General features: G+C 46.3%; 1 protein-coding gene across 1 annotated transcript in view; it reads left to right on the top strand.

Moving 5' to 3' along the window:
- The first annotated feature begins 11,949 nt into the window (after positions 1 to 11,949).
- The window catches only part of GAD2 (glutamate decarboxylase 2), a 77,668-nt gene continuing 66,584 nt past the window's right edge, over positions 11,950 to 23,033 (top strand). Inside the window, exons 1-6 of the mRNA XM_021687153.1 lie at positions 11,950 to 12,456; positions 13,174 to 13,233; positions 13,430 to 13,579; positions 14,546 to 14,779; positions 19,467 to 19,557; positions 20,113 to 20,225. Of these exons, the coding sequence (XP_021542828.1) occupies positions 12,381 to 12,456; positions 13,174 to 13,233; positions 13,430 to 13,579; positions 14,546 to 14,779; positions 19,467 to 19,557; positions 20,113 to 20,225 (724 nt within the window). The 5' untranslated portion in view covers positions 11,950 to 12,380. The remainder of the gene's footprint in view (positions 12,457 to 13,173; positions 13,234 to 13,429; positions 13,580 to 14,545; positions 14,780 to 19,466; positions 19,558 to 20,112; positions 20,226 to 23,033) is intronic.

Raw genomic sequence — 23,033 nt, 5'->3', positions numbered from 1 at the left:
CAATGTTTATGGGTTTGTCAGGAAATAAGGTTTGTGTAGCCTGTAGGTGTGGCAACTTAGGCTCACACTATTCCCCTTTTCCTGGAACATTTCAGCCCACCAATACTTGCCTATTTTAACGTTATACCACTATTGCAATTAACTGACTTCCAGAGAGTGCTAATAACAATCAAGGGTTCTTCTGTTAAGCACCAGTCTCACTGAGCTCTTGACTTACGTATCAGTGGCATTCTGAAAGTTCATTTGTAAATTGGTATCTGTAACTCAAAAAGCACTTTTCCCCAGAAACACTGTAACACTTGGTCGTCTTCCAGACCTCTATCTGTTTACCTCATATGAAGTCCCATCACAGTACAGGTACTGAGCACCGCAGGAACCAGAACGAGTGTGAGTAAGTCCAAGAATTAAGATGGTCACAGACACACCCCTGTGTGTATATCATGTGCAGGAATTAAGTTTTGTTGTTTTTTTTTTAAGATTTTATTTATTTATTTGACAGAGAGGGACACAGCGAGAGAGGGAACACAAGCAGGGGGAGTGGGAGAGGGAGAAGCAGGCTTCCCGCGGAGCAGGGAGCCCGACGCGGGGCTCGCTCCCAGGATCCGGGGATCATGACCTGAGCTGAAGGCAGACACTTAACGACTGAGCCACCCAGGCGCCCCGCAGGAATTAAGTTTTAACTTAGCACAGAAACTAGCCCACTAAAGGCCAACCGTAAGGAGACGACAGAAGGTAACCTATGAAGGAAGTAAGGTAAGATCATGAAACGTTGTGTGCAGCAGTGTACTTAACGGATGGCTGAGAAAATCGGAAAATGCTATGTGTTGGCACATAAAGTTTTTCTCATATGGCCCAAGGGTCAGTTGTAAACCCTGTCCTAGACTGGCCAGACGGGAACTTTGTAATCACCAGCTCTACTAGTTTTGTGCCACGGTGTATGAGATGAAGTCAGGAAAAACTGCTCCAGCAGCTAATGTTCTCATAAAGGTGAGAAATGAGGGTTTTGTTTTTCTTTTTAACTTACGGTGTATACTGTTTTATGCATTCCAAGACTCCTCTTGTTTCTATTGACATGTAGGTATTACTTTTAAATTATACAAGGTAAAGGAAGAAAGCCAGTATCCTATAAGTTTGAGTAAAGTAGATTGAAACTATGATGTGTTTATGTGTTTATTTACAGTAGGGGAAAATTATTAGACCTGGAAGATTTCTATTATAAGGAATTTTTGCCCAGTCTTTCTGGACCAAAGGAACATAACTCTAGCTTGAGAGAAGGAAGACAACAGGGAGAACACCAGCATCAATGTTTTAATGCTAACGAAAGGTAATAAGCTCCCTCCTAAACAACAGCATTTTCCACATTTTACTCCCAGTTCCATTTCTAAAGCACTGTCACTGTGTTTGGACTATAACAAAATATTCTCACCGACTAATGCCTCTTAAGATGATGTGTTGTTTAAAAGTAAACTCAGGGATTATGGTAGGGTATTCAGACAACCCAGTTTCATACCTGTTTTCGTGGTGTCCTTGTTAATAGCACCCTCTTTTAAAAGTAACTCACTTTGGGGGCACCTGGGTGGCTCTTGATTTCGGCTGAGGTCATGATCTCATGGGTTGTGATATCAAGCCCCCCCCCACGCACACCACCCCCTCCCCCGTGGCGGGCTCGGGGCTCAGCTGGAAATCTGCTTCAAGATTCTCTCCCTCTGCCCCTCCCCTGACTTGCAGGTATGTGCGCGCGTGCTCTCTCTCAAATAAATAAATCTTTTAAAAAAATTTTTTTTTAATTTAAGAAATACCTCACTTTGGATGATAAATTATATGGTCATACTGATTACAAGCAATAAACCGTATCCAAAATCTGTGTTTAAGTTCTAACCAATGTAATCTTAAACACTTACTGGCTTCTCAGTTATGCTGTGTGATTTCTCAGAATCCATGACATCAGACCAAAATAATATCTGGAAGAAAGATTCATATGGAAATATGTGGGGTTTGGGGGAGATTTTTTAAAGATTTTATTTATTTATTTGAGAGAGAGAACGAGTGGTGAGGAGGGGCAGAGGGAGAGAGAAAGAGCGAAGCAGACTCCTTGCTGAGCAGGAAGCCTGATGCGGGGCTCCATCTCAGGACCCGGAGATCATGACCTGAGTTGAAGACGGACACTTAACTGACTGAGCCACCCAGGCATCCCAAAATACGTGTTTTAGATTTGATTTCTCAGTTCTCCACTAACTTTGTTTGACACTAAGTATCTTAAACCATTTGTAGCTTACTTACTACTTTGGGAATTTTTTCCCCAAAAAAAACTCTTTGTGAATTTGAGGGCAAATTCTTTGAATTTGAATTATTTGTTGTTTTTTTTTTTAAAGATTTTATTTATTTATTTGAGAGAGAGAGAATGAGAGACAGAGAGCACGAGAGGGAAGAGGGCAGAGGGAGAAGCAGACCCCCTGCTGAGCAGGGAGCCCAATGTGGGACTCGATCCCGGGACTCCAGGATCATGACCTGAGCCGAAGGCAGTCGCTTAACCAACTGAGCCACCCAGGCGCCCGAATTATTTGAAATTGAAGGCACAAAATAAAGTGGAAACCTGATATACAAGAAATGGGAGTAATGACAGGCAACAGAAAGCTATTCTTCCAAAATCCTAAGTGAACATCTGTCAGCGTCGGGCACTCACAGCCCTCACTGTCTCTTATACAGTATGACCTGGCAGTTAAGAGAAGAGGTTTTAGAGTCAGTCAGTCTTAGATTTGGATCCTGATTCTGCCACTTGGTAGTTGAGGGACCTTGCTCATGTTACCAGACCTCTCTGAGCCTGTTTCCACATCTGGAAAGGTTTCACTAATAACTACCTCACTACGTTGTCAAAGAGATTAAGTGAAATGGTGTATGTGAAGCACTTAACAGCAGATGTGGCATAGGGGAGAGGTTCCAGAGATGGTGGCTCTTTTCATCTTTATTTGCTTTTATAGAATCTACTTGATTTCCACCCCTTGTCTCCAAAAGAAGATGTGTTTCTTCCATCTTGAGATCAAGAACTATAACATATTGGTGGAGCTTAGATGTTCTAGTCTAGTCACAGGGTTCTACACAGGAAAATAGCAAGTGCCCAGAAAGATTAAGTGACTTGCCCCAAGTCACACACTGAGTTAGTGAACTAAAATCCAAGGTTTTTCACTTCCTGCTCAAATTGCTTTCCACTGACTTACCTGTTTCCCATTTTAACAACCCAATCTACATCCTCTCTAGTATATTCTTTCTCCCCTTCCCCCAAGCACAGACACACATCTGCTGTAAAAGCATTATATCCCTGAAATACTGCCTGGGGTTCCAGCGGTATCTGTGGACGTGTACTTAGTATTCACTAGAATGAGAATGCTAGAAGCTAGCATTGGCTGAGTGCTTCCTTTGGGTTGGACGCTATGCTGTTCACCCATTTAATCCTTATAGCAATTCCTCTTACTGCCCCATTTTATAGATGAGGAGGCTAAGTCAACAACGTTTAATAACTGCAAAGTCACCTAGATAAGAAGTGAGGGAGCCAGAATTCGAACACAGACCTTTTAGAGTTTAGAGTCAATGACGTGGACCACTACTCTTTATTGCCTCCCCGTGCAAAGACTTGTGCTGGGTGCCTGAGGAAGGAGAGGACACAACGGTGCACACAGTGTCATCCTTATCGCCAGAGAGCTTGACTCTAGAGAGAAAGTAAACGATCAAACAAAGCTAAACAAGGTAACTCCAAGAGGGGATTTTTCTAAGCTAAGGAAGACTAAAGAGTCAAAACTACAAATGCCCTAAGTAAACCTTGATGGGACCCTGGATTTAAATAGAAAACAGGTGATGTAATGAGCACTGGGTGTTGTGTGCAACTGATGAATCACTGAATTCTACCTCTAAAATAAATAAATAAATAAATAAAATAGAAAACAAAAGAAACAGAAAAACATCTCTAAAAGACATTTGGGGACAATTAGAGAAACTTGGCATCAAACTGTATGTTGGAAGATATTACTGCAGAAAGAATATATATATATAATTACTATATACATTAAATTATATGACAAATATATATCTTATTATATATAAGTATACTGTTTTATATATTTATAAGTAAACATATTATTCTGATAATATTTTACATATTATATATACACCCCTGTGTGTATATCATGTGCAGGAATTAAAACTTAGCACAGAAATTAGCACATACACACCAGTACTGATGTCACCCAGGAAGGTGTGAGTAGGTCTGAGAATCAGGGACCACAGCAGTGATGAAGTTGAGTATTTCATGTAGTAGCAGGTAGTGATTAGAAAATGTCATTAGAAAATAACAGAACTGATGTCTCCCTCATCTCCTCCTAAGGTGAGTCTTAGTGGGCTCTCTGTTGAGCAATACTGAGAAAGGTGGGGTTTTTAAGGCATGGCCAGATTTTAATTATGACAAGGAGATATAGGGAGGGTGGTAAGGAAAAAGAATAAAATGGAACAAGAGTGCCTTGGTTAGGGGATAGGAAAATCATGAAGGAAGCATCAGCAGAAAAGAGACAAAGGGATACAATGGGGAAAGTATGAGATTTGAGTGATGTGGACATGGATTTGAATCCTCACTCCACTCCTCACTTGCTCTATCAAGTAGAACCAGTCCGTTTCCTCATCTGCAGATCGAGGCTAAGGAGAACCTCAGGTCTTGCCATGCTGTCCTTAGAATTAGAGATAATGTGTGTGGTGTAACTGGCAGAGGGTTGATACTCAGTATTCTCATAATAACAGAAATGAGCTGAATAGGTAATGAGAATTCAAGTCAGTTAGTCAGAAGAGAATGATCACCAGCCCCATAGATGCCCATGATGATGTTACCCTTCCCTGTCAAGTATCCACTGAGCTCAAAATGCCCTAAAGACCTTCCCAATGGTGTCTTTTTTTTTTTTTAATTCCCTATTCAGAATGGACCAGAATAAGGGCATATTCATCTGCAAGCAAAAGTCAAGCCCTCTCCTTTCATTATTATTTTCACTGCTTTGCATATACCTTCAATGACCCTGCCCTTTTCTCCCTCAGTTATAATCAATTGGCAAACCCCAGTGCTGGGTAAACCCAACTTTCTACCCAATCCATTCCATAAACCCAAGTTTCTGCCCAGTCCTCATACCTGCACCTGCACAGCTGTACATGGCTATACAAAAACACAACCAAATCTCACTCAAGCTATATGAGCACAGACCTGAGCCCTTGGAGTTATTTTGTCATACTTTATTTCCCTAAAATTCCACTGTCCCACTGTCCAAGTCCACTCTTTCAAGACCCCTTCCTCTCTCTCAGACCTTCAAAACCTCCTCACTTTCACCTTCTTTCCTGTTTTAATGAGAAAATATAGAGAACAGACACATACTCCCACCGCCAAATCTACCACTTACCCATAGACTTCCCTCAGTTTACTACAGATGACTGTCTGTCCTACCTGAGGCCAGACCTTCCTGTTGTGCACTGAATCCAGGTCCTTCCCTCTGCTCAAGAACATTGTCCTGCAGTTATCCCCTCCCTTTTCTGCATCTTGAATGTTTGTCCTCTTTACTGCATCATTTCTGACAATCTGTGAACATGATGCAATTGGACCCATCATAAAAAACACCCTTGACTCAATCCCCCTTCCAAACCCCGTGTTCCTGCTCTTCATGATAGCAAGAGAGTTACACGAGAGCGATCCTTCCTTCTCAATGTTCTTGCTTCCCATTCTCTCATGGGCCACTGTACTTAGGATTCCCTCCCCACCCACCACGCCGCAGAAACTGCCCCTACCAAGGTCACAAATGACCTCAGTTCTGCCATATCCCATGATCTATTCTCAGTCCTTATCTTGTCCTATCATTTTCTTCATTGTCCTAACATTTTCTTCATTGGCCTCCAGGACAGTACTTCCCTTGATTTGCCTCCTACCTCGCTGGCTGCTCCTTCTCATTCTCCATTGCTGATACCTCCTCATTTCATGGACCTCTTAACATTGGAGTGTCCCAGTCCTTTGCTTTATCAACACATACTCTCTTGACCTTAAATATCATCTGTCTACTTAAAATTCCAAAACTGAAATCTCTAGCCTAGATTGGGATTTATACATCCAACTGCCTATTCATTATCTCCTCTTGACTATCTAATAAATATCTCAAACTTTACAAAACCAAAACCATAATATTTATCCCCCTCTCCCCAAAAAGTATACTCTTCCTATAACCTTCCCCATCTCGTTAAATGGCAACTTCACCCTTCCAGTTGTTTAAGCCAAAAACCTTGGAGACATTCTTGATTCCTTTCATTCACAACCCACACCCAATGTATCAGCAAACTCTTTCAGTTCTGCCTTCAAGTATGACCAAAACCTGATCAGTTCTTTCCTCTTCTACAAACCTCATCCAAGCCACTCTCAGTCTGGCTGGGACTATTGCAATATCTCATAACAGACCTCCGTACTTTACTTACTTAAGCAGCCAGATCCTTTTATGAACCATTCCTCCACTCATATCCCTCCACTGTCTGTCTAGGTCTAAGTAAAATTCAAATCCTTGCCATGGTCCCAAAGCACTCAGTTTCCTGCCACATTAGCCCTTCATTCCTCCTGCTCTCAATCCTTGCCATCCCCCCCACCACTTGCTTACTTCATTCAAGCCACGGTGGCCTCCTTGCTGTTCCTTGAACACAGTACACATACTGTAGTCTTAGGGCCTTAATGCTGGTTGACCCATCATCCTGGACTGACCTCTCTTCCCTAAGAGATCTGCCTGCTCTCCCCTCCTCATCCCTTCAGGTATCTTTTCAAATGTCACCTTATCAGAGAGGCCTTTCCTGGTCACCCTCAATGAAATTGCTTGTACAGGAAGACACACACACACAGCCCCAACAGTCTTACCCCATTAGCCCGCTTTACTTGTCTGCATAGCATCTCTCACCACCTGGCATATTAAGGTTGTCAATGGTCCTCTCCCACACTAGATTAAACTCCATAGAGTAGGGACTTTTGTTCACCTTTAGCCTACACTGATGGCTAATACTTAGTAGGTACCACATAAGTAAATGAATGCATCTATGTAGCTGCATAAGGGAGCATCTTTTTTCCCCAGTCAAGTTGCAGAATCTAAAGGTAAAGTTGGTAGACTTTCCCAGCGGTAGGTTCAGGAAAGGCGGCCCAACAGCCTCCTTGAAATAGCTGAAAGGGCCCAGAGCTAACAGTGGTTGATCAGATTTGGGAGGAGGGCTTCGGAGAAACATTTGAGCAGTTTTAAAATGCAAAACGAGGGTTGTCTATTTAGGCACTTTGAATTTTCCTGCTTGACCAAAAGGTGTTAAAAAAAAAAAATTAAGGTGCTAAAACCTGCTGAGAAAATTATGCAGCTGCGTTTGTCCACTATCCTGATGTTTTGAATGTGTGGCTCTTAACTGCCTGCAGTTGGTCGGAGGTGGGAGGAGCAGAATCGCCTAACTGGGTGGGCGGGGCGGCGCGGGCGCCGCTCACTCTCGGGCCCTGGGTCTCGCTGCAGGTGCTGGGCGGGGGAGAACCAGGAGCAGGAGGAAAGCGACTCCGCAGCCAATCCCTACGACTACAGGAGGCTCCTGCGCAAGACCTCCCAGCGGCAGCGCCTCGTGCAGCAGGTGTAGCCCGGCTGTTCTGGGGGCCATCCCATGAGAATGTGCGCGAGACTGCGGGGCTTTGCAGGGGCCAAGCGGGAGACCCTCGGACGCTGGCACCACAGGGAGCTAAAGCCGCGGCCCTGACCTTGGCAGGGGCTGCCCGCTGCGCTCGCCCCTCGAGTGCCTGGGCCAGCCTCTCCGAAGGCGGAGAAGTGAGATCTTTTCGGACGCCGTGTCTCCGCGCTCCGGCACCCTCTACTCCCACCAGCCCGCCAGTCGGGGCATCCCTATCCCTGGCCCCCTGTGTATCTCTTTGTTCACTCATTTACAACTCCTGTGGACCCGACTGCTCCTGAGCTCTCGCCGATCCCTCCCCTCTCGTTTTGGATGACTTCAAAGATCTCTTTTTCCTTGGAAACGGCTCTCCCAGCCCCGCGGAACACTCGAGGGCCGAGCAAAACAAAGCTCGGGTGGGAGGAGAGGAGAGGGCGTGGGAAGCTTTGAAGATGAACTTCATCTCACACTCGCGCTTTCCCTTCCCGTGGTTATTGAGCTTATTAAATAAAGAAAGTGCCTTGGAAAGTCCGTGGCTTTCGGGGCTGGTCCCCCGATATTCCCCTTTAGGGCTGGACCCCTGCTGTCCAGCTGTGCAGGTGCCCAGGCAGGGGGGCGACGGTGCCTGTTGTCGCCACCAGCGAACAGTCCCGGCCTCCAACCATCCCAAACATACCCAGGTCTTGCGACCCAGTCATGGCCTCGGGACAAATTCCCAAATCCCCCCACCCCCGACCCTGCGCGCGCGCACACACACCTCTAGCCCCGCCACTGAGCAAACTGTCAGGTTTTTTAGGTTCTCCTAGTCTGCAAATTTGAGGCAATCTCCTGGGCTCCGAATTTTGCCGTATTTAAGAGAGGGGAGGGCAATGGGTGGGCAGAGGTTTGCCTTCCTCAGTCGACTGCATCTTATTTTAAAACCTGGGTCGAGCTCTTCTGTGAAACTGACGCCGTCCGTGTCTACGCTGTCTGAAGAGCGTCAGGAAGGACGGCGAGGTGATTTCACGGACAACAGAATTGGGAGAAGGGTTTTGGGATGGGGCTTGTCCCTCCTGGTGGTGTACGTTGCACCTGCGGCCCGAAGCCAGGAGACTTCGGGGAGATTTTGGAGGATCGAGTGAGGGCGGGTGAATGTCTGTTGAGCCGCTCGCCCACCAGATGTAAGGTGCTCTCCAACCCAAAATGTTGACGCCGAAAGGTCCCCCAGAGATGCCTCGTACGTACAACCTCGTCATTTTACAAATGAGACCCGCTCGAGGGGAAACCTCCCGCTGTGGCAGGACCGAGCTCAGAGTTTAAGTGTGCGCTATAGGCGCTGCTCCTTCCCTGAGTTCTCGTTGCGGCCTCTGCTCGGGGTCACCCCTTGGGGACCGACAGCTCGGTTGTGACGGGCTGCAGGCTGGGCCTAGCACAGGCACCAGTGAAACCAGCGCTGCGGGCACGGTGCACTGTCAAGGAGGCGAGAGATTCTGGAACCCGAGTCCCCATGCCCCAAACCAAGCATCCACCCACCACCCGGAGGCCCCCTGGGGGGGAAAGCTGAGCTCCGCATTGCTGCCAGGCCTCTTCTTCAAGCTTCCGAAGTGGCTCCTGGCAACCCCGGGCCTTCCGTCGCTGGATTGGGAGGCAGTAGGCGCCCTCCCTAAACTCTCCACCCCCTTTTTAAGTGGGACTGGAAAAGGAAATCACAAACGCTCGGTGAAAGGTTTCAGTGTTTTTATTTCCCTTTTTTCTTTTGCATTTCTTTGTTTTCTCTCCTTTTTCTTTCTCTCTTTCCATCTCCCTCTTTCTGTCCTTCGACATTTGAACACTGGGAAGACACAAGGGAAAACTCTTGGCAGACATTCTTTTTTGGGAGACCTGCAATGCGATCTCTGGATAATCCACAGACAAGAAATAGGTCAACCCAGGAAACCCGCCCAGGAGAGCAGCCGCTGGAGCATGGGTCTCTCTCTCCCCCTATTGAGGAAGAGGCATCCAAAGCTTTTCCCCAGAGCACTGGCCCACCTCCCCTTACCATTTGGTGGCTGCCTCCTTTGTGAACTAATGACTGTAATTATTACCGCCCTGAGCTCTTTTGTTATCTCCTACGCCAAGCCCAGGAGTGGGGGGGGAGAGTGGGCTCTTTTTCCAAATCAAAGTCTTTATAAAGCAAATTGCCGTCTAGGGAGGGACCACATTAAGGAAAGACAAATCAGATCCCTGAGTGCTGAGAAGTAGGTTGTGTTAAATAAAAAATGTAAATACCACCATTAGATTCAAAGTACTCCAGAGCTGCGGGGATTTAATCGAGTTTGAACAGTGGGATTTTAAGTCGCGTTTAAAAAAATTATTATGTCAAATCCAGGTGTGTGGTTTCTACCTTCCCTGTGTTTTAATCTGTTTCTTCCTTTGGGGATTTGTGAGTGTGTTTTAAACGCTCGTTTTAAAGAATTTTTATGTCTTCGACCACTTACTCATTGCAGAAAAGTTCTGCAACCCCATCCTGCTGGGTCGAAGCAAAACATTTAGCAGGATTTGAGGTGGATTTAAACAAAGAACTGATCTCTCTGACTCGGATCTGTACTGATGGAGCAAGAGCGGTGGAGCTGCCCTGCCCGCGAGCAGACGGCCCAACCACGAAGTCTTCACACCCAGGCGTTGTAAACCTGAAGCCAAGAGCGCCGGAGAAGGTGGCTACACTGAGGCCTGGGTCCATGCCCACCAAGCGCCCGCAGCCCGATGCAGGCTTCTCGACGCAGCCGGCTTTGCGCCAAGTCTACGGCAGGACCTTGGCCAGCGCCCTTCCCCGACACGACTCCCAGCTCGGGCGCGGAAGAAGACAAAGCTTCGTGGAGAGACTTTACCAGGCCCCCGCGTGTTTGGGAACATAGGAATTGGGCTTGAATGCGGCCACCGAGGCCCCACGACGCCCTTACTAAGGGAGGATCCACGGGCGGTGGCCAAGACTGAAGATCCGTGAGTCTCTGCTTTGACAGCAACTTTGGTGACTTGATTCAGGAGGGCAAAGAAATGAGGGCTTGTGAACAGAGTGGAAATGAAAAACCCTCGCTCAAGGGAATGCACGCGGCGGAAGCAGGACGCAGCCTTTCCCCACCAGGTCTTCCTCAGCCTCTCTCTCTGAGAGCCCAGGAGCCGCAAGGTGTACGTGACGCTGATCTCCGCTACTAAGGGAAAGCAACGCGAACTCAACGGAGCCCGAAAATCTCAGGGCGTGTTCCCTTTGTTTAACAGCTTTTAACGTACAGGATATTGTAAGAGAGTAGAGATGCTGACTTTCTCAGAAAAGAAGAAACCCCTTCCCACCAGGCCTCAGAAATAGTGAATCTCGCCGGCCCCACCACCCTCCCCCCGCTATCGTGAAGATTCTCGGGGGGGGGGGGGGGGGGCCGGGGGGGGGGAGACCATTGATTTGAGGCCTACTGACTCGAGGAGCCCAGCAGGCGATGCCTTCTTTCCGCCTTGAATTTGGAAAGCTCAGATTGCTTAGCTGGAAACTCTGTGCACGCCTCCCACGCACACATCGATTCAGGCCACACGAAAGCAGCAAACCCTTCCACGCCTCCGCGGGCCAAGGTCGCTGAATGACCCGATCCCATCCCCCATGAGCCGTCAATCCTGCCTGCTGATTCTAGTTGCTCTCCCTCGCCCCCCTCCCCACGAAGTTTCCATTCGTTTTATTTTTTTCCCCAGCCCGAGGTCCTCGGTGATAGGCTCCTGCGTGGATTTTAATTGCCTCTCAATCAGCAGTCTTTCTCCCAGCCGTCAGTCCCGTCAGTCAGATCCTGGACGGTGGGTTCAGCGACCGCGCTCTCCGAAGCACAGGAATGACGCGCTCCCGAGCACCTCGCGGCTCGGTAGGAAGGCGTCAGGCTCTACTAAGGAGCTGAAATGAGCCCTTCAGCGCGTAGGCGCCCTGCCCCCACCGTCCCCTCCCCAAGCTCACGAACCGCTTGTGATTCCAGCCCAGCCGCCGGGGCTCTCGAGGTCACAGCGACCTCAGCACCGTCTTAGAGGAAGGCGGCGCGATTTCCGCGCCGCCTTCCCGGCAGCAGGAGCCAGACCTCAAACAATACGCCAATCGATGCCTGTATGAGACCCGTTCCGGCCACCCGCTCCGCCTCGCCAAGGTCTCTCCGGTCTACCCCTCGCTGAAGCCGGCGCGCAGTCAGCAGCGTTAGCACTCGGGACAGCGCACCCGAGCCCGCGGGGGCTGTTTGCGGGCTAGCGGCTAGCGCTCCCCGGGGGCTCCCCTGCACGCCTCCCACCCACACGCTCTGACTCCAGCTCGTGAGCGCTGTCTGCCTCGCATCCTCCCTCTCCCATTTTTTCTCTCCGCCGCCCCCTCATCCATCCGGATTGGACTCCTCCTTCAAAAGCAGTTCGGGTGCTCGGCGCTTTCCCATACCCCTGCTCCGCGGACCCTTCGGTCTCCTTCCCTATTTAACCTCAGCCTTCCAAGAGAGTTGCCACGTCTCTAAGCCCTAACCCCAACACACACACGCATTTACACGCAGACACGCACGTTTCCTGTCGCTGTGTGACACCCACCCTCTGCCGCACGGCCGCGCGGTCCCCGCGCCGTGCCCTCCTCCCGCCACACTCACACACGCACGCAGGCGCGCGCAGAGCCGAGCAGAGGGCTGCTCGCCGACAGTTCGCACTTGGAGGCGACCCGCTCCAGTCTCACAGCGCTGATGGCATCTCCAGGCTCCGGCTTTTGGTCCTTCGGGTCTGAAGATGGCTCCGGGGATCCCGAGAACCCCGGCACAGGTAGGGGAACAGGGGCCTGCAGCAGGCGAGCTTTGCGGGTGGAATGGGGTTTGCAGTGCTAAGGAAGACGAAGGAGGTTTTTCCACCTGCAACAGCAAACTTCGGACACTTTGCCCTGCTCTCGCTGTAGGTCCCTGATGGCCCAAGAGACCAAAACCTCACAGGCCCTTATCCCTTGGAAAGACACCCAAAGAATCTCAGACCCTTTTCAATGAAGTCTGGGAGAGCCCCCAAACGCAGAGACGTCTCCTCGACACCGAATTCCGTGGGCCTGGGGCACTGCCACCATCTTGGTGTCTGGACCCTGTAGAGGGATAGAGTGGCTGTGGGGAAAGGGAAAAAATGGAAGAGATAGAATTCTTGGTCTGGAAGGAGAGGCTGCGAGGAAAATGGACAGCTTCGGTATCTAGGAAAACTCGCTGGAGCAAGGCAGGAAGGGGAGTTTGCCTGAACCTACTGGCACCTGGAAGGCAAGTGCAAAGGGCTGGATGGAGTCTCTGAGCTCTTGGAAAGAAATCAGGGAACGTAAGGTCGGGCTGGGCTGGGCCGGGCCGCCTGGCTCCCGTGACCCTCCTGCACCTGTCCTTTGTGCGGAGCCCAGGACGGCCTCTTTCTGAACCCCGGGTTTAAGTGCGTTTGTTCCCGTAGAACGAAACTTCACACGTCGTCTGCTTTCTCTTTCTGCCTCGCTGTACGCCTACCTGTCTTTCTTTGCAGCGAGAGCCTGGTGTCAGGTGGCCCAGAAGTTCACGGGAGGCATCGGAAACAAGCTGTGCGGTGAGTGCCCAGCCCGTGCCGGGGGAGGGAGTCGAAAACGGCCAGTCAGTCGCCTCTGTGTCCCGCGGGGGCAGTGTGGCCTTCTCACCTCCTCATCCCCAACAGCGGAGTTGAGGTTGCTTGGCCGGGGATGGGCAGGCGCGAGGGAGCTGGGACCGGCGGGCGGCTGACCAGCGCTCTCGATGTGCTTGCCTAGCCCTGCTCTACGGAGACGCCGAGAAGCCGGCGGAGAGTGGCGGGAGCGAGCCCCCGCGGGCCACCTCCCGGAAGGCTGCCTGCGCTTGTAATCAGAAGCCTTGCAGCTGCCCCAAAGCGGATGTCAACTATGCGTTTCTACATGCAACAGGTAAAGGCGCCCCGTGGGGTCCCCGGGAGCCACTGTCCCTCGCACTGTCCCACCCACCGCAACCAGAAGGGACTCGATGACAGGGGCCTGACCCGAGTCGTGGAGAAGCAGGGCGGAGGCGGACCTTACGTGAATCTTCAGCTGAAAGCGAGAAACACTGGGCCTGTCCCTTCCGTCTGAGCCCCAACCCGGCCTGTGCGCAGCGCTGGGCGCGGGCGTTCCAAGGGGACTCTCGGGCCGCGGCTCTCTTGCCCCAGTGCCGCCCGCGGGTCTGCGGTTGGCGGAGGTCCCCGCGCGCGCTGGACCTCGAGGTCGGCTTCTTGGTGGCCGCTGAAACGGGTGGGACTTGGTTGATGAGACTTTATAGGTCTTTAGATCGCAAGAGTAATTCATAGCTGCAGTTTCACAGGGGAACTATTTTATTCACGTGAGACCTGCGGGCGTTTTTACTCCCTTGTGTTTACACACCCAATCACCTAAGCGCGCGCGCACACACACACACACACACACACACACACACTGACTTAGGAAATTGCGAGCCATCTTAATGGGTCAGGGATCCTAACATTGCATGCTCCACTTTGCCTGATTTGCCCAAAGGCATTCCTCAAACATTCCGATGTGACGTATTTCCATAATCATTTAAGATGATTTACTGAGATATAACATTTAGGACGGACCCCGGTGAAACAGATGAATGGAGGCACACTCCTTTTAAAAAAGGAAGCAAACAATACCTTATGGATTGAAATGCAAAGAATTAACTTGGGGTGGGGAAGAAATCTCAATTTCTCTTTTTCCTTTGTCTTTGAAAAATACCTCCCATTTAAAGAAAATGCTCTGCGTTTCCAGATTTTTTTTTTAAGCACAAAATCTCTCAGTCCAAAGAAAAATTGCCAAATCAAGATCTTGCCTGGATATTTCCACAGTAAAATTAAAATGTGGCATTTTGATTCCATTCTTTAGACCTGCTGCCAGCGTGTGATGGAGAAAGGCCCACTTTGGCATTTCTGCAAGATGTTATGGACATTTTGCTTCAGTATGTGGTGAAAAGTTTCGATAGATCAACCAAAGTGATTGATTTCCATTACCCTAATGAGCTCCTTCAAGAGTATAACTGGGAATTGGCAGACCAACCACAAAATTTGGAGGAAATTTTGATGCATTGCCAAACGACTCTAAAGTATGCAATTAAAACAGGTATTGTCCAGTCAAAAATAATAAAGCTCTTTTTTCCTTTTACAATTTTTATTTTTTATATAAAAATGTTTTCTGTTTATGGAGTTACTGGTATTTTCAAATTAACAGAGTTATTTTCATCAATTAAAAGAAGTCATTATTAGAATGATATGAAGCAAAGTCACCCTTTACTATTAATGGTCATGCTTCTGAAGTTGATATCAGAAACATTATAAACGCATTAAGTATAAATCATCAGATTTTACACTGCACGTATTTGGCCACAGAGATTAACCACTGATGTAGAAGCAACCATTTGTCAGCAGAGGCCAGTAGAAGTGACCCAAAATGGAGAAAGGAAGGGAATATGGAAATGAAACCTCAAAAGGCATGATCCAAACAAAAGCCCAATACTAGTGTAGTGCTAGTCATTTCTTTGGCATAGGAATGGTCAGACATTGGATAAACCATCCTATGTAATCATTGCAACAGGGGGATAATATTTTGGCATTGTCTCAAATGGCCAGGACTTCAGATTCGAGCCCCAGGTTTTCTCTTTTTTTAAAGAAATGTCCACAAAAGAAAACACAATACAAACTAGCTTAACAATTCAGCGGTGTTATATACAAGGATGTGTGTGCTTCATAGCCATTCTGAATATAAAATAAAGAAAATGGGTGGGGGGGGAATGAAATATCCTTATTTTAAAATGTATTTTGTATCTATTGCTTTTTTTCACAGTTGTCTTCATACGCTGTTTATTTATTTATTTATAGTATTTATTTATTAGTAACATTTATTTGGGCACATTGTAAGCTTTCATTTTATCTACACAAAATCAGCTATTTATCTCCCCAGATCATGATTACCGCTTCTTTTCCTGCATTGTCTCTAATCATGCTGATGCATGATCCACTACACTTCATTAAAGCAATAAAAATAGGTATGAATGAATTTCATGAGGGATAGAAGACCTTGTGGATCTAAATTGATTTGTAGCCTTAAAAAAGATCGGCTAGCAACTAAAAATGTCACATGAATATTAATTACCATAGGAACTTGATTTTTTATGTTGCCATTTCTTTGGTTAATGAATTATCATATTGCTCTAATCAACCACAAGCATTTTAAGAATGTTTGCTGTGTGACTTTTAGCTACTACTTTTGGTTTTGTTTTTCCATTCGTTATACCAATAGAGAGGAAAAGTATGCAGAGAAGAAGCCTAAGGAAATGGATCTGCTGCATTATTAGTATCCACTTTTGTGAGACTATAGACTTAAAACTAGGTGCATAGGGAAAGGAGTTTAACTTGGTGATTTTGACCACACTTGGTCTGTGGAATATGAATTTTGAAGGCTTATTAGCTATCATTCTCAGTCATGTTCACAGAGAATCCACATGATGTATATACTAGGCATTAAAGATGTTCTTCCAGCTTTTGATGTATCTGTGGGGGCAAACCTGAATAGTGTTTTTAATTCATTTTTGTTTGATCCATTCCCCTAACCTAATATTTAAATGTAATAATAGTAGGTTGCTACCTATTATTTTTATTGCTACCAAACTGGAAAGAACCTATAAAAATGTTTTACATCTTCATCCTTAAAAGCTGGTGATGTCTGACATGTAATTTAAAGAGTTAAGATAATGAGAATTGCAGGTCAATGAAAGTCATAGTTCTGTCTATCAATGCTTCCTTTAGTGTTAGGAGAAGATGGGGCAATTCAATTCTTAGACTTTGCCATAATGCTTGTGAGATTGTTGGTCAAATGTAGTTCTAATGCATTTTATTTAAAGTTCAGGAGAAAATAGGATTACGTTGGATTTCCAAGCATCAATATCAATATTATTCATAACACATGTAGTCTTCTGGTCTTCCCCATTCCACCCCTAAATAGCAGTTCAAAGAAGTAACACCGGTCACCTCTTTTTGACTAGCAAGTTTACAGGTTTTTATGCTATAACTGGTATTTGACGACTAGTACTATTTAGGGTCTGTAAAGTAGTTACCATCTCTGTGACCATTAGACATTTTAGTTCTCCTAGGGAGATGCTTTTATAAAATATGTTAGCACCTGCTTTCTACTGAGAGTCCTTAATCTAATTTTCACTTGGGCTCCAAGCTTAGAGAGGAGTGAGGGGCAGTGGGTTAAATACTTGCAAGTGGAAGTCGTCCTGTATTGTTAAAATTACGTCTGTAAGAACTGTTGGAACAGAAAACTGAAAACTGCAGAGAATGATAGTATTTTAGAATAAATAACATTTTCGGGGATCATTGGACTTGGTGGTAGTGATGGTGTTTGGGGAGTGCAGGGGTTAATGAGTCTTTTAACGGAGGCATCAGACAAAGAAATGGAAGCATCGATAAATGAGGCCGTCCTTGGGTGCGTGCTGCGGCTACACGGAGAGCAGTTTGGACCGACTTTGGGGCCCTCCCCAACTGATAGTGGACAAGGGGGTCAAGGCCGCCCGGGGCTGGTCGTTGGCCGAGCCTGGGCTTCCTTCCTGGCTCATTTGCTAATCAGTGGGGAGCGTTCCAGAGGCGTGAGCGGCTCTAATCTCACGTTTCCTCCTCGCTGTCTGCCCGGCTGCGCGTGGCCGCCTATTCCCGGGCCCGGTGGGGGCGGCGGCGGCAGCTGGATGCCCAGGCCGGCTGGGACAGCTGGGAGCCTCCAAGGCAGGTCTCTCCCACCCTTTCTCTCGGAGAGCCTTGCCTGGATTCGCCGGCAGCCTGCGGGGGGGTCACGGGAAGGGAGCAAATAGAATATTTCTGCAGCCCACTTCTGCAGAAATCAAGAGGACATGTTGCTCTAACCTGTCAAACTATCTCCTTCCATTTTTATCACATCACCATCAGTGAATGAAAATTTTGAGGCACGAGACATTCAGGTGCCATGGGCGACCAAGGTAAAAAAAAAAAAAAAAAGAAAGAAAGAAAGAAAGAAAAGCGAGTCAAGCCATTGAAGCCTCAAATTTGCTTCCCAGTTTTCCAAAGGCAGTGGGCAGGGTGGATTGGCCTTTTGATATCCTGGGGCCAGACACAGGCCTTGGAATTTCTCTCAATTTTTTTTGCAGAGGTTTTTCATGCCAAAGTTTCCAGAGAGTTAAATAGTGTGTGATAATAGACGCCAGAATCATCCAGAAAATGCATATGAATTGGGAGAGTAGATTAATGGATTGATTTGCTAATCTTTATTAATTTCCTCACTTTAAGGAAATGGCTTAGGGAAAGAGAAATGAAGGGGAATCAGGAGGGAGAGGCGGCTGTGATTTCAGCTGTGAGCTCTAATGAAATGGGGAGTCAATGAGGCAGAGACAGGGGAGGGCTGTTCCAGACCGTGGCCCAGGCAGCAGCAGCAAAGGGGCTTTCTCATTTTGCCTGGATGCATAAACTGACAGGGTCAGCATCAGAGGGCCTGGTAAAGAGCGAAAAGGTAGAAGGGCACTGTGCACAGCCACAGGGAAGCAAAACAATGCCAGAGCATGAGCAAGAGCCACACAAATCCCAGTCTCTTTGAAATGTGCCCTTTCCCAGCTCCTGTCTTTTCCCAGTGTCTAAATGTCTAACCACATGCCCAAGGCTGATAAGAGAGCACTCCAGTCCTAGAGATAAGCTCTGTGTTGACTTTTGTCCCTGTTTTCCCCATTGCCTTCCTTTATCTTGTTTTGCCCGTGCTGGCCTGAGAGACCGTCACCCCAGGCTTCAGACAGGTGTCCAATAAGTAGGGGCTGCCTTTTTATCAGATGCTATTTCCATAATTGATAATCTTCCAAAATTTTTGCTGCCAAGCAAATCACAGATTTAGAGATAGGCTTTTATGGGGCAAGACAAGGAATGGAATTCTAATGAGATATTTACAATCACATTTTAAATAATAGCCTCAGGAGTATTTGGATGTCAGCTCCTTTGGAGAGTTTTAGAGAAATCTAGAAGTTAATTAGATAAGCCTTGCTAATGGACTCATCAGCCCATTGAATATATCTTCATGTATCTTGTTGATGGGGCAGTGATGTTGACCGTATCCCTCTTTACTTCAAATCACAACTATGAGGAGTTCTGTTGTTTATAATCAAGTATTTGGACAGAAAAGAATCGACAAGAATTGAATTTGCCCATGCCCTCTTTCGACGATCATCACCTTTTGAATCCAGGGCAAATCACTCAACAAAGTGTCCTATTTTCTCATTTTTGTGTTGCCTTTTGTAATCATCAGTCATTTGTCACTGATATCATTATGAATGTTGGCATGTTGGCATGCCTGGTGGATGTCATGATATGACTGATTCCCAGAACAACCTCAACAAAAAAGGGTTTTTAGCAGCATGAGTGTAAACAAGAATAGCTTTGGATTACACGAGCATTTTAGTTTACAAATGTATTGAAGGGATGCTAGGAAATAAACTACCATCCACATTGCAAACCACACTTGTTATTTTTTTTTTATATCGGATAATGTTTAGAGGAAGCTTTTTTAGAGTGTGTTTTAAGAAATACCAAAACCCCAAATAGTCTCTCTTGTTAGATGAAATGCTCCTTTTGGATGTGTCTGCGTGTACACACGCATGCATGCACATGTTGGGTTTCTGAATATGGATTTCCTATTACTGAAGGATCTTTCAAGGTTCTTTAGCTAGAGCAATCATGTGTTTGAGAGGCATTTATTTTCACTGGATGCAGTCTTGATTCTCATATTCCATTTTATTCAGGGCATCCCAGATATTTCAATCAACTTTCCACTGGACTGGATATGGTTGGATTAGCAGCAGACTGGCTGACATCAACAGCAAACACCAACATGTAAGTCGTTAAATGTGGTGTTTTTTTTTAAATCCAGGATAATTATTAGTGAGATTTCATAGTCTTTATTCTACCTCTCATGTGAAAATCTCTTTTTAATTAAGTAGTCCCTAACATAGTGATACAAACTTCAGAAGTATACGGGTGCTCACTCTAACTTAAAAGAAAAGAGTCCTGATCTATCTTTCATGCAATCAAAGCTATATAACATTTTTCAAACACAAAAGGCACTTTTTTGGCATTTTGGATTTATAATTATGTATAAAGTGAACAAGAAATGGGACCAGATGATATCTTTTAAATAGTATTACTCTGCAGTGTTCTTTATTTATTCAATATGATAAATGACCCTTGGGCATTAAGCTCTTAACTTTAGGAATATAGAAAAATGGGCAACCTTTAAGAAGACATAATTTTCTCTCTGTTCAATAGTATAATCAAAACCTTTGTGAATGTAGGGCTTGAAGAAGGACATACAATAGTTCTATAGATGTTGTAATGATGAATTATTTCTTCGAGTTACATACATAAAATGTGGCCATTACTACATTTCAGGTTCACCTATGAAATTGCTCCAGTATTTGTGCTCTTGGAATATGTCACGCTAAAGAAAATGAGAGAAATCATTGGCTGGCCAGGGGGCTCTGGCGATGGGATATTTTCTCCTGGTATATGATATTTCAACCTTTCTTTGTGTTTTTTCTTCTGATACACAGTGCCTCATTATGAACATAGGAGCGATTAAGTATCTAGTCAGTGTTTCTGCTTATGTTAAATAGGTTATGTTGATCAAAAGAATGAGCGTGCTAATACATGACCATTGACCATGCTTCCAAGCCAACTCCCCATACTTGACCAATAGTTATTGGTGTTCAGAAAAAGGATAAACAGGGGTGGATATTTACCCAACCCTTCTACTGTGATCCTACACAGAAGATGTATGGATCATGTGGAACACAGGAATAAAGATTCCTCATAAGGGAATTCACTCTCTGAAACTCTTCCCACAATTAGTGAAAGGGTAGCCTCATTTAATAAAGCCTTCTCTGTTTCAGGAGGCATTATGAGGCAGATCTACGTAATTGAGCCTATGTACTCTGTCCCTTTCAAATAACAACCAGAGAAGCTGATTGACTTTAATTTCAAGGAGGGCAGAGAGTGACTTGGGAAACCATTTCTTAAAGCTGAAACAGAGGGTGCTGATTCCTTCCAAAGGTTTCTTTTGCCTTCTCTTCTTTATCATGCCATTCAGTCTCTTCATCCTGCCTTTTATCACCAGCCATTGGATTCTAAGCTCCATTATTTACACCTCTTCCAGCCAAGAGAATCAACCTGACACAAAAAAAAGCCTTGCCCTTGGTTCCGGATCTGTATGTGACCTTGGTTTTGACGCAGAGAAGAAATAGAAGTTAGAAAGGCAGTAGGGAGAGAGAGTCACTGACCCAAGGAAAATAAACCTGGTGTGCAGACTGTCACCTAATCAGTGGCAGTAGAGGGTCATCAGAATGGGGCGGGCCCTCAGTACACTGAGACTGGCCCTGCTGAGGAGGCCACAGCCACACCTGCCATTACGTCAGGCCTAGCAAAGGCCACGTCGAGATGTCCCTTCAGCAAATCTAGAGACAAGCGGATGATGAGGGAGAGAGAAAATAAAGAACAGGTTGAAAGAAGAAATTATAAGCAAGCAACAGTGGCCTCAAGGGAAGGGCTTAAATTAAGGAGCTTTACCTACAAGCTCAGGTCTGCTATTATATTTTATGCTTTTAAAGATACAACACAATTTTTCAGGTGCTGAAGGAAAACATGTTAGTTAAATGGAAGGGAAAATTAGCTTTTTTTTTTTTTTTCGTTAAACACCAGCTGTGATGAATTTAAAGCTAGCCTTTATTTTGTAGGGAATGCAGTTTTCCTTTGGAAAACCATTCCCCACTGAGGGAACTTTGCCATCATTGCCTGGAACTGATGCTCTTAAGATATTTTTCATGAGGGGGCGCCTGGGTGGCTCAGTTGGTTAAGCAACTGCCTTCGGCTCAGGTCATGATCCTGGAGTCCCTGGATCGAGTCCCGCATCGGGCTCCCTGCTCGGCAGGGAGTCTGCTTCTCCCTCTCCCACTCCCCGTTTGTGTTCCCTCTCTCGCTGTGTCTTTCTCTGTCAAATAAATAAATAAAATCTTTAAAAAAAAAAAAGATATTTTTCATGAGGAATTAGGTAGTGTTCAAAGATCAGCATTGTTTTTACCTCTGTTCTTCTCCCTCTTACAAGGCTGGTTATGTGATTGAGCATCCTGAGCTCTCTTTTAAAGGTCCCCAGGAGTGGGAAGAGAACAGTTGCTCCTGTTGACTCTGAAAACTTGTCTGAGAGGGCTTGGGCCAGGCCTAATTTAGCTGCTCTTGGAAACCACTTGCCCCAGAAAATATACACCCAGAGAAAGAACCTTCTTTGGCAATTCTGCTAAGCCAAGTATGGACACCCCCATCAATGACAGAAAATGATCAGGTAGAAAGACTTAACCTTGATCATGGGGTTCCTTCCTTGGATCCTAAAGATCTGTATGCTCTCACACCAAGATGGAAGCCACTGATGTCATGCTAAGTATAATGTAGACATTGCAAAGTGGGGAGGGGACAGAAGAAAAGGCCATTGGCAACCTGTTTCTGCTCTGCTTTCTACAAGGCATTACAGAGGAGAGATGGACTATAGCATCCTCACTTGCAAATGGATGCCTTTCCAGGTAGCATCTGGCCTTATTCCTGGGGTATAGGGTCTTACAATTTAAAGAGTGGGGTTAGGGGAAATCATACATCATATGTGCCTGAGATCTGAAAGTCCTATTGCCCAGGACTAAACATGGAGAGTTAGGTCTGTGACTTGAATACATAGCTCAGCTCAGTTTACCTTACACCTCCATCTATAGCATCCAGAGGCTTCATGCTTCATGGAAAGTTCTCTGGGACTTCTAGAAGAAATCTGTTCATGTGATGTCACCTGTGCCTGGGAGCCAAAGAGAACTGGAGTATTCCTCACTGCTCAGCAAGTCATGAAGGACCAAAAGAGAAGAAAGGGAAATTTTGGCTTAGTCACAAACCTTTTCCAATCTGACAGTATTTTCCTGATGATTCAGAACTCGTTTTTGCATCCTTCCTCTGGAAGATGCATCTGTCCTCCTGCCTGGGTTGCACAGCAGTCTGCTCTAACGATCCAGAATCCTCTTCATCTCTCTCAGGGCTACTAGATCTATAGACAGAGAATAACTGGAGTGGCAAAATGAGAAGTGGCAAGGTAGAGCTGGAAGCTTCTTGAATAACTGTGCTATGTGACATGGTATCTTTGTGTTCATCTTCCCCTTTTTCTCCTGGCCTCCTTTCTCCCCAGCCTCTCTGACAAGAACAACTAGGGCAGTGCTTCTCTGCTGGGGGCTATTGTAACCCCCAGGGGACATTTGGCAATGAATGGAGAGGTTCTTGATTGTCACAAC

Source organism: Neomonachus schauinslandi, chromosome 5, assembly GCF_002201575.2.
Source record: "Neomonachus schauinslandi chromosome 5, ASM220157v2, whole genome shotgun sequence".
NCBI lineage: Eukaryota > Metazoa > Chordata > Mammalia > Carnivora > Phocidae > Neomonachus > Neomonachus schauinslandi.
This window is presented reverse-complemented; position numbering and strand designations above follow the sequence as displayed.